Consider the following 12,308-nt stretch of genomic DNA (forward strand, 5'->3'; position numbering starts at 1 on the left):
ACTCCCCGCTTATGTGCAATCCACATTAATGGGCATTGGTTAGTTTGAGATCGACCTTGCATACTCTTCAGATTGGAAGCCTCTGTGATCTGTGACCTAGTGATGTGGGACCATAACTTTAATCTTACTCAACCACTCCCAAAAATACATATCAATTGATACTCTTTACTGTTAATTTATTGATGTTTTAAATTATGTCCATGTAGAAAACACCTACGTAAAAACTGAGTATCTAGTGCCAAACCAACAAAATCAGCATGGCCGCAAATTACTTCATAGTCTCACTGTACCAATAAGTGAACAATGGCACCAATGGTAATTAAGTTGTGTCCCTGTTTAAATGTGCCCAAGTAAATAACAATCGCATAAGGCTTCAGGCAAGAAGGTTTTCTAATGAGTGCTGACCAAAACAAGGTGCAATTGAGGGGCCGCACCATGAATCAACTGATCCTTACAGTATAAACGCTTTTTCCAAATTCTGCCTTCCTCAGTGTGACTCAGATACTGAGAAATAATATACACCAAAACAAGTCTGTAATAAAAAAGAAAATATTCATTCATTGCACTACTTCAGTTACTGAAGGTTGATTAAAAAAAAAAAAAACGTTGTCAATTTTAAGTATGAATTTTATTCGACATATACAACAATGAAACATATAAAACAAGTAAACTACGTGTGTGTGTGTGTGTGTGTGTGTGTGTGTCAGTGCGTGTGTGTGTGCCAGGGCGTGCGTGAGTGCGTGTGTGTCAGGGAGTGCGTGTGTGTCAGGGAGTGCATGTGCGTGTGTGTGTGTGTGTGTGTGAGGGCGTGTGAGTGAATGAGTCAGGGCGTGAGTGGGCCACAAAAGTTGTCCTCCTGGTGGCAAAACCAGCTGCAGTAGCCAGCAGAGTCATCCGTAGAATAGAAGGCATGAAGAACCCCCCGTCGACCATCCCCCTTGTAGCCAGGGCCTAGGTCCTTGAAGAGCCTCCGGCAGCTCAGGGCACGGCACACCGATATATCGTAAGGCTTCCGATAAGTCGCTCGGTGTTGGGGGTGCAGCTTGCTCCAGTTGACTACACCTTCAAGAAGAAAAAACGAAACAAAAGAGCAGTGTTTCCCCTAAGTACATTTCACTGCGGCGGGCCACCGCACCTTGGGAAAATTGAAGCCCTCTGTTATCGTGTATAATTCCCAATGATTATTTCATATCTGTGAACAAGTTATTGAACATTGGTTCAGCACCCCATATGTAGCCTAACGGATGCCATCTAGCAGAGTTTGGGTGGAGAACGTTAGTAAACCTCCTTCCCGAAGGCATCATCAGCTCCTGCCACCGCACCTACAAAGGTAGGCGCAAATGCACATCTCAACCCTCTGCCCATAAAAGTCAGTCTTCATATTTTACTAGCATTGTGACAACGCACTCATGTAACACTTAAGCAAACAATGAAACCCTTCACCAAACAAAACGTTATTCCACTTACTGTCCAACCAGGCGAAGTGGGCCTCCTGAAGGAACGCCGGCTGGCAGACGACCTTGTTGAAACTCTGGCAGGTTAAAGCCAGGTTTAGGATGCCTGCGTCACCATCCTCCAGCACCACCAGAACTAATACCGTTTTCAGAATTTCCTCTGGCAGCTGTGGATAAGATAACTCAGTTTTGGTCAGAGGGTTGAAGGGAAACACTGTTCTTACCCAATTGGGGGGCTAAATTCTTATGCAAAGAGTAATTTTCTACATACCCTTGCTACAAGTCAATACAATGAGGTCATGTGTGAATCCGTTTAGAAACCCGCACGCTTGAAATTAGAGGGTACAGTATTTTCCGGACAATAAGACACACTTTTTTCATGGTTGGACTGCCCGTGCAGGATACAAATGTTTTCATGTTCACAATGCATTTTTTGGCTGATGCGACGCATAGTCCGGAAAATACGGTAATTATAAGAAGAAGAAGAAGAAGAATATCTTTGACAATGACTTAACGTGCCTGCAGCAGCATTCCTTCAAAAGGCTGGAGCTGGTTGACCTGGTGCTGCCGCTTCTCCAAGTACTGCTGCCGTTTCTGCTGCCGCTGCTGTCTGGTAAGCTGCTGCTGTTGGGGGGGCTGGTCCTGTTTTTTTTTTAAAGAAAGCCACAATCACCTATTACTACGGAATTGGCACAGGTAATGCATGGAGGCAGCATGGGTATGTTTTTTTTTAAAACAATATATGTAAATAAGAATTAAGACCCTAATTGCAAACAACCTATTTCCCCTCAAGAAGGCTGTGTGCCACTCTTGTGCTGGGACCATGTAAACCATGCATATTAAAAATATAGACAAAGCCACTAAATTTGTTTCTAGTTTCCATCACTGATTCATTGTTTGGTTTATCCCAGCTGGTTGAAATAAGACATGACTTGGCTGGAATCAGCCATGACTGCCTCAAGTCAGCAAGCTGATAGCAGCAGGTACCACCAACAATTGCAACAATCGATACAGAAGAGGCATTTAAAAAAAAAAAAAAACCTACTGATCTTGTGCTCCCCGGTTTGCGACATACCTCAAAGTCCTCCTCAGTAACGCGTACCCTCTTTGACAAACGGACTAGAGGTTGCAAGACACCATCCCCCATGCATTCCCCATCCTTGCTGTATTGGGCAAATAGTTTGCGCTGTTAGTTTGTGGTTAAACAGAACAGAACAGAACAACCAGTCGGGGAAACGGTGCAATTACTGAATTTGTACAGGTAACAGCGTGTTCTACACAAATGAGCCATACCCCTGAATCTCACGGTCCTCCTCAGTCACTCGTTCTCTCTTTCTTGGGACACGGAATATTGGCTCCAGCACACCATCCCCCATCTGTTTCCCTTCCTCTGTGTAGTGGGCAAATCGTTTGCCATGTCTATCAATAAAAATGACGAAAAAAACACACGCACACATAACTCACATTGGCAAAAAGAGGTAAAGATTAAAGATTAAACCCTAACCCTTCAAGTAAAGATTAAACATTATGGAGAAATAGTTAGTGTCATACCCCTCAATCCCAAGGTTCTCCATGAGGACCTTGCACCACCACCTCCTCAGATTTGCCATGTCAAGCTGAGTAAGAATTTTCAATTTTAATACACCACATGAGAAGTATGTGAATGGCATCAACATGACTGCACAAACAGTTGTACTTACGATGTTGAAGTCGAATGAGGCATCCATCGTTATGTACCAGGAGTACTATATGAAAAGATTTTTTGAACATTAGTATGTGGTGTATTGTACTCAATCACTTTATACAGAGTACTTAGAGTTGAAGGACCCGTGATGCCCGTTACATCTAGCATACTTATTCGGTAAAGTTGGCGCTTGACTTGAAATATTGTACAACTACAATCATGTCATATATTTTGAATAGGTCTATGACAGAATATAACAGGTGCTTGTTGACTCACCATGATCATGAACACTCCACAGTCATTCCCATAAAGTTGTTGCGGAAGCCCCTGATGTGGAAGATCAAAAGTTAGTCATCAATTTAGATTCTTTCCCCCCTTAACAGCTTGGCATAGTTCCATCATAAGCACGTACTACAGTACCTTCATATCCAAGCCCGTCTGCTCGTGCAAATGCTCTTCTGGCATCAAGCGCTGTGCAACAGCTCTAAAAAGGTACATTTTTCTGTTCAATTAACAGTTTCAGTAAGCGCGGCAAGTGAAAGGAATCATTACCACCAATAGCAGTTGATTGAACGTTCGCAAGTCAAGAGAACGTGACTGCCTTCCAAGCGGTCAGGGGAACATGACCAATGCCAAACCCGTCCCAAAAGCTTGTGCACTACAGACAAGTCAGACATTCAGATTTAAAATTTAGCTTTTCCAGATACATTTGGCCACCATGGTAATACCTAGTTTTAGTCAGTGATATTTTAAAGCTTATTAGCTGGTGTGCATGAACTTTTGGGACACTGTAGCTGAACTCATGCAGGCAGGTCAAGGGAACGTGACCACCTTCAAAAACTGTCCATAAGAACTGGGCAAAGTCAGGGGAACGTGACTGCCCGAAATTAAGCGTCCTATTGTAACCTGAGGATGTTGCGGTACTCAGAGTGTCCAAAGCCATTCGCCTGCTTTGCATATAGCGAGTCAAGGAAAAAGAGGCTTTGGACGAGTGGCTTCATCACCTAAGGGAACACAGTCTTGGCACTCAATTGACAGCATGTTGTGTAATGACTGCACTTTAAACATGTTAATTGTAGAACCAGCTTTGTTTTAATGCAACAATCACTTACACATAGTGAGAAATGCCCCTGTGTCCACAGTGGGACTATGACTGCGTCCATCTTTGTTACATCCACCTTGAAGAGGGACAATGTTATTGTGGGGCAGCTGAGTTCAATTGATTAAATAATTTGCCCGTTTATCTGAGGGTTGCATGTTCATATTCTACCCTAGTCAATAGTGTCAGGGCAAAGCACCGAAGTTCACTGTCTAGGTTGTATCCATTACCCTGATAGGGGTCTGCTATGCATAATGTAAAATGAATGTAATATATAATGATGAAAAATGCCAGACTACATGGTCATCTATTTGTGTGGATTCTTACCGGAAAGCTGAGTAGAGGGTCTCTGCTTGTGGGTGGGAGCCATGTTGGGGGGATATGGAGGCTCACAACAAAGACCTCTTTTCCCTACGGACAGTGAATACATAAACAGAAGTGTAAATAACGAGTTACAAAAACAACCTTGAACCCTGCAACGGAGGCTAAACACTATTACACAGTAAGCAAATACGAATTCATACAAAAATAACTTAATTTAATATACACAAAAATGGAGGATGCACATACTTGAATGTTGGCCATGTCCTTAACCAACCTCAAACAGGCATCTCCCACCTGTGGAACATACAGATACAGGTAAAACACATACAGGTGAAACATAATCTGCATGTTAGTTTTGCACCATCACATTTGTTTTTCACTCACCACAGAGTCCATGTCTCTATTGACACCCAAGGTCAATAAATTTTCCCTTGTCAGGCAAGTCATGCCGTCCTTCACAATTATTTCTCTTGCAGGACGGCTCTCATCAAGAACGTAACTGACCTGCAAGTAAGACAAACCAGAGAAGAATATGATTAGTGTGATTACGTGTAATCAATCATACATTCAGTAAAACCCTTTCTTGTACCAGCTGCTCCTGGAGAGGGTGCCGTCCTTGAGTTGTCCACGCTGTTCTGCAGGCCTTCAGGTTCCCAATGGTGGTCAAAATGGCACAGTGTTGTCCACAATGTTCGGGCTGTGGCAAAATGTCCTCTTCCTCTGCATCATGTCCTTCTTTGAGAGTAGGTGGTTGTGCTTAGGGAAAACACGAGAGTTAAGTAAAAAAAAAAAAAAAAAATTCAAAAAACAAAAAGCAATTGTACCTGTAAAGGATGAACTTTAAAACTAATACTAATTTTGCGTGACTTACCTACAACTGCTTGTCCCAAATCAGGTTCAGTCACATCCTTAGGAGCTGCAAATAAAGAATGACAGGAGATAATTTTCCCATCGACAATTAAATGCAATTACCTTGTATAAAGTGTGGTATGATCAATATAAGTACCCAAAGTAGCTTTTCCAGTGGCATCCACACGGACATTTCCAAAAGACAGCTTTGTCAACTCCTGCAGTGCCTTCTGGTTCATAAGTTCATTGCGGTGATGCAAAATATTGCGGATGAGAAAGATGTGGCTTGTGGGTGAAAGCAAATTCATGAAGTAGTTGTTTTTCTTCATCTCTGCAAATAACTGCTCCGCTACCTGTGAGTTTAGCCAGCCACACAGCTCAGGAACCAGTTTTACCAGCCTTAGGGAGTCTCTGTCATCCTTTGTGTTGTGCTGGTGGAAGGTGTCATACAAGGCATAGTGTTGAGCAGAGCCAGTGACAGGATGACCATTAACATCAGCAGGGTCCTTTTTACATTTTAGCCAGGGTAGATCGACCTTCAGTTCCCCTTCTTTGGCAGCGGTTATGTTCTCTGGGGTAGCTGGTGCGAGCCTTCCTTCATTCGGTGTGAAGGGGATTTCAACTGGCTCCCGTAGATTGGTATGGGCTACCAATCCTCTTGCGAAGTCATAGACCACAATGTTGGGGAAGTGCTTGAACGACAGCAGCATGTCAGCATAATCACGCGGACTCTCCGCCCTCAGGTTAAATTTGACAGAATTTACGATGCCGCAGGGACAAAGGATGGCTGCCCAACCACCTGTGACATGAAATGGATTAAGTATTACTTTGGTTATTAAAGGAAGTGTATGAAATTCTTCAAAACAGCCTGAATTTGAAAATGCTCCCACCCACGCTCCAGCCCTTTCCTCCAATGGTTGACTATAATTGACATGCAACCGTCCAATATGGAGTCCTGGTCTCACAAATGATATAGCTCAAGCTCCCTCTCATGATTGACCATTTTAATTCTCATGTCAGTGTTTCTTCTCATACATACCAAACACACCATTATAGGTGTGTATATAAAAGTAAAATACAATACATATAACTAACCTTTTATTCAGGACGTAACTGAAACCTACCTGATGCTCCCCAGACTTTCTCAAAACTTTATCGTAGGTGCTGCGTGTTCGCATGTCTTCCCTCAGGCGGAGGAGAAGGTCCATTTTGGAGCCCTGGCCATCAATACCACAGGCCTTCACTAGTTTCCGCAAATCGTCAACCTGAAATGATGGTTAGTATTTCACATTGCCAACGAAGACAGGAGGACTTGCCACTATGCTGTTTAATTCAGAGATGGTTTGGGATACGTGCACCATTTAACTTCAATACAGGTCAATTCCAAAAAATTAGCATATTGTGATGAAGTTCATTATTTTCCATAATGTAGTGATAAATATTTACCTTTCACATATTTTAGATTTCAATGACTTGGGGGAAAAGTAATAAATAAACTCACCTTCAGCTTCATCAATTCCTCTGACAGGCGTTCTTCTGCCACATCACTGACATCAACGTTTTCTGCACACTTTGTGGGCTTGATTTTGGCATACTCTGTGTTGAGGACCGTTTTACTGGCTCTTGTCCGAGGTCCAATCCATGGTGCCCAACTCGTGCATGATGGGGAGACACGACACGGATTGTTACGGTTACCTGGTTGATACAATTAAGTTAATGCATGCCTATAATCAACAACAGTTTAAAAAAAACAACAATGGAATGCATCACAGTCTGGACTTACTTGTCAAAAAGCCACGGCACACTATTTCCGCTGCTACAGAGTGCCAGAATGCCTCTATGTCAACGTGACCGTCAAAGTCAGCTGGTGGACCTTCAACATCACTCACTGAAAGATATTGGTTTTCAGATTTAAAAAAAAAAAAATACCCACCACAATTGGATAGTGGTTCACATGATGAAAAGTAGGACAATATCACTTACCTGCCATACTGAAAACCCCCTTCTTATGTAAATCCATTACTACCACTGGTGGGTGGTCACCACAATTCACACACGAAAAACTGTAATCATGTGCCGACAGGGCTTCAAAGTGGAGGTAACCATGCAAAATGGAATCATGACTGCCATACTTCTGTTGGTTTGTTTGTTCTAAAATGTCCAACTGCCTGCCAACAGCCGTGTGATTCTGAAATGACATTCAAAATAAAGTCATGATTATGACCATTTGGAACAGCAGAGGTTCGAGATGTCCACTGGGTGGACCAGTGTCTGACACTTGCTAACATCTAAATGACTCTTACCATGTCCAGCACACCGTCTTATCCACCAGCAAACTTCAATACAACTTTTCGGTCATCCGACCTTCCTCAGGTAAACTCTTTATGACCGAAGCGTTGTAGTAAAGTTTGCTAGTGGAACAGACGGTGTGCAGGATGTGCTTTTCTACTGAATGACAACCTCACTTGGAAGTTATCCTAGGCACCTGCCAAACTACAGAGGTGTACAGAAGCGTTTTTATGAACTCATGCCATGTCCAAAAAGCAAAAAAATCGGACTGAAAGGGCCAGAGTAAGTAAGATAAGGGAGAATTTTGTCTGACAGTATCACCATGTCAATATTATCTAAGAAATTGGAAAAACAACCTCTACAACGGGTGGGCAACAGTTTAAGTCTCAGGGATGTATTTACAAATTAAATAGTACAAATTATGCATTAGGGTACTTGATAATTGCTTCAATTATGCCTGCCTGACAAGGCCTTACATTCATTTTTGCCCGGCCTCTCTGACCTAACCAAATTATAATATCACACAGCAACATTCCACAGATTGTTTTATAATCCAAAAATTCACCTGCACAGAGTGCCGCAACAGCAGGCAGAGTTGAAGTGACAGAATGACATGATCGTCAAAGTTATGAAGTCCCTCACTCCACTCCTGGTATCTGAAGACATTGCCACAGACACCACACTTCTTGCAGTATGTGGCTACATCTGAAAAACAATTAAAGACAGAGGTTACTCAGTCACACAAAGGTTATGCACATGTTAGAAATTGTAATCCGCATCATACATTTCCCATACATACCTTCAATTGTGCCAGACACAGTTACAATTTTTGCCTTTGGTGATATTAGTATTGGGTCCGAAAGGGGCACTTCACAATGATGGCAGGTAGTCTCAAATGGCACAAGATGTCTGGGGAATTCGGTGGTCATGGAGCAGACGTGTTTTGGCAATTTTGATGGTATTTTTTTGCTTGTTAGCAAGTACTCAACAAGTGACGTCAAGTTCCTTCCCTCCGGAGGATACTGGTCATCGTCTTGTTGGACAGCAGATCCTGTGTCTGTCAAAATGGTGGTGGTGGTGGTGGTGACGTCCATATCCGTGCTCTTAACTTTCTTAAAGAGGAATGAATGAGTTTGGTTCAGGTGCCATTTTGCGATGGTCTTGTGAGGGCAAGACCTCCTCGCTTGGGTACATGGACAGTGCCACGAGTGTCTTTTTTTGTCGTAAGTCACCATGACTCTTCCCAGCCTTGCATAAAATGAAATTTGATTTTCAAAAACGGAGATATGAATGTTGGATTGTTCCTGGCCGAGGTCAATGATTTTGCTTAGTGGCGATTTCGATGTCTCCGCTTCAGCCCGTCTCTTCAAACACTGGTCCTTGGTGTTTATTGAGATCCACCTTGCATCCACCATGCTGCTCAGCACATCCTCCTGAAGAATAACGTCGTCATCAAGAGCATGAGGGCTGTAATTCACAGACTTCAAGTGGGTGCACTGAAACCCCATAACACCACTTCTCACTGTAAAGTCCACTGCCCTCTTACACTGCTCCAGCTCACAGACAACTCTGTGAGTCATCCCCCATGTGCACCTCTGCACATGAATAGGATTCGAGGGCCCAGAAAACCCTCTGTTAACAGCAAATATGCCCTTGGATCTGTCCACACAAACAGAGGCCAAGTGATGGGCGGCATTGATGTCCGGGGCCAACGATGAGTGGCGTCTTCGAATGTGTGTTTTGAGATTTTTTTTATTAACAATTACATTACAATGGGCACAAGTGGCTCTTCTGCGCAAGGACATCCGAGAAGTTGTCCTACTCGTGCATGACATGGTGGAATGTGGTGGTGCTGTTTTGGGGCCTCCAGTACTGAGGACAGGGCTTGCTGGTGGTGCTGTTTGAGAGGCTCCAGTGCTGAGGACAAGGCTTCCTGGTGTTGCTGTTTTGGGGCCTCCAGTGCTGCGGACAGGGCTTGCTGGTGTTGCCGTTTTGGGGCCTCCAGTGCTGAGGACAGGGCTTGCTGGTGTTGCTGTTCTGGGGCCTCCAGTGCTGAGGACAGGGCTTGCTGGTGTTGCTGTTTTGGGGCCTCCAGTGCTGAGGACAAGGCTTCCTGGTGTTGCTGTTTTGGGGCCTCCAGTGCTGCGGACAGGGCTTGCTGGTGGTGCTGTTTGAGGGGCTCCAGTGCTGAGGACAGGGCTTGCTGGTGGTGCTGTTTGAGGGGCTCCAGTGCTGCGGACAGGGCTTGCTGGTGGTGCTGTTTTGGGGCCTCCAGTGCTGCGGACAGGGCTTGCTGGTGTTGCCGTTTTGGGGCCTCCAGTGCTGCGGACAGGGCTTGCTGGTGGTGCTGTTTGAGGGGCTCCAGTGCTGCGGACAGGGCTTGCTGGTGGTGCTGTTTTGGGGCCTCCAGTGCTGCGGACAGGGCTTGCTGGTGTTGCCGTTTTGGGGCCTCCAGTGCTGCGGACAGGGCTTGCTGGTGGTGCTGTTTTGGGGCCTCCAGTGCTGCGGACAGGGCTTGCTGGTGGTGCTGTTTGAGGGGCTCCAGTGCTGAGGACAGGGCTTGCTGGTGGTGCTGTTTGAGGGGCTCCACTGCTGAGGACAGGGCTTGCTGGTGGTGCTGTTTTGGGGCAAACGCTCAGATGCTTGAGAAAAGCTTTTTTTGTCATGATTGTGTTTTTGCATACACAGTGGTAGTGGGGGTTTGATGTGTTCTGGCACCTGTAGAACTTGTAGCCTAAAAAAAAAAAGTTTCACAGCTGTGAATCCATCATAAAATATAACTTGCTTTGGTCTTAATATCCAAATGGCTGGTCAGTAGTGATGTTTCCTTAGCACAGTATTTTTTCTACACATAATGACAGAAAATATCAGACTTTTGCCCATTTAAATAATACAGGTTTGCATACCATTGTAGCTAATCTCTCACTATCTTGACATTTTCACAAGGCAGCCGCCAATCACAACAAACAATGGATTCTACTAAAGAAGGTGGACTTTGGTAAATTAAGGAATTAAAAAGAAAATTAACGAATTAAATGCATTCCTTACCATTGAATTTAATTGCTGCCCGTTCGTGCGTTTGCACATGTCCTACCATAGAACCATAGCTGCCCACTTTGGTACACACTTGGCATCCATAGTAGCCATCTGAACATCTGAAAGGCACCATTATCCCACCAGAGTCCTGCCACAGAGTTGGATAGTACTAAGAAGAAGAAGAAAAAATTACTTAACATTCAATAGACTGATTTCATGAATACAAACAATGCAATACTATAGATATGTAGTATGTACACTACCCAAAATGTAAGAGAAAAAAAAGGTATAAAAAATATTTACACAAGATATGGTTGAAGTACACAGGTATTGGTAGGCACTGACAGTTAATAGTTTAAAATAATGATACTCTGGTCTGACAGCTACTTAAATGGGTAAAATTAACCTGTTAGGGACAAAAAAAAAACTTTGCTTCTCGATTGTTTATTGTCTTAAACTTAAGCGGAGGGAGAGAGGCAGAAACTGCAGTCTCTGAAAGGGATCTTTCAGTGTTTTATTTTCCAGCAGCTAGCGCATGACAAGCAAATCGTGTCGTAAACGGTCAATTGAGACGGCTGCGACCCTTGGCAGATACCTTTCGTGTCTCCTGCTGAAACTACAATGCACATTTAAGTTGAGAGGGGATGTTACTGATATTATCTGGCCTATTTTCACATCTGATACCTTCGCAATAGCCAGATGCCCCGCAAATAATTAGCGTTGGTAGCTAGCCAGTAAGCAAACATTGATAGCACACAACTACCTAGCTAGCTAGCGTTCAGCTGGACAACCACTTGCAACATGTTGACTTACGTGGACCTCCCCTCAATGAAATATACAGGCTGAGTGATTATAAGGGGTATTATCAGATAAACACAACAGATATATATATATATATTGCATACACACTTACACGCCAAATAATAAAGAGAGATAAAATTCGCTAATGGCTAACTTTGCTAATTAGCGAACTTGAGTAATCGCTAACTCGCTAGCTACCACCACAGCTACCACCACGTGTATAGGACCAGTGGCTGGCATGCTGTGAAAGCTGTGAAATCTGCGTGAAATCCATCTATAGGACTGTGCACTTGGTCTACCATAACTTGAATGAATGCAACTGACCTTGAAAATGGGACATTCCAACGAGTCAGACATTCAACACGGCTGGTCCGAAAATGCAAAAGATATGAAAATGCAAAAGATGTGAGTATGTTCCGCCTAATGTTCTGTCTGCGTCCAAAAGAGCGCTAATCTTCTTCATCTGTGATTTTCATTGGTAGCAGCTAGTACACAAGCGATATATACTACCGCCATCTACCGGGCTGTGGTGTAATCGATTTTTCAGAACGCTCAAGACACGCCTTCAGAACGCTCAAGACACGCCTTCTCAAGACACGCCCCTGTCTTGCAGGACGCAGACAGACCCTACTCGGCTCTGCTGCACTGAAGTTGAACTAGCTCGCGGTGGCGGCGAGTCCTGTTGTTGCTAGGCAACGAAAGTTTGGTTACTGCAGAACAGGAGCGTCCCAATCAGTATACTTCTGTACTTCAAGCACACTCGTTCTAGTTG

At 43.9% G+C, this 12,308-nt stretch overlaps 1 protein-coding gene and 1 pseudogene across 1 annotated transcript; both read right to left on the reverse strand.

Moving 5' to 3' along the window:
* Positions 1 to 595: 595 nt before the first annotated feature.
* Positions 596 to 9,045, reverse strand: LOC134467667 (uncharacterized; annotated as a pseudogene).
* A 472-nt stretch (positions 9,046 to 9,517) lies between these two features.
* LOC134443519 (protein piccolo-like) lies at positions 9,518 to 11,960 on the reverse strand. Its single transcript, XM_063193283.1, has 3 exons — positions 11,861 to 11,960; positions 10,748 to 10,904; positions 9,518 to 10,433 (listed from the first exon to the last, which is right to left on the reverse strand). Exon 3 carries the CDS (start codon positions 10,379 to 10,381, stop codon positions 9,518 to 9,520), a length of 864 nt encoding a protein of 287 aa, XP_063049353.1. The 5' UTR covers positions 10,382 to 10,433; positions 10,748 to 10,904; positions 11,861 to 11,960.
* Between the last annotated feature and the right edge of the window lie 348 nt (positions 11,961 to 12,308).

Source organism: Engraulis encrasicolus, chromosome 2 (genome assembly GCF_034702125.1).
Source record: "Engraulis encrasicolus isolate BLACKSEA-1 chromosome 2, IST_EnEncr_1.0, whole genome shotgun sequence".
NCBI lineage: Eukaryota > Metazoa > Chordata > Actinopteri > Clupeiformes > Engraulidae > Engraulis > Engraulis encrasicolus.

Coding starts and splice junctions, on each gene's coding strand:
- LOC134443519 (XM_063193283.1), bottom strand. CDS start 10,381: ATGCAAAAACACAATCATGACAAAAAAAGCTTTTCTCAAGCATCTGAG.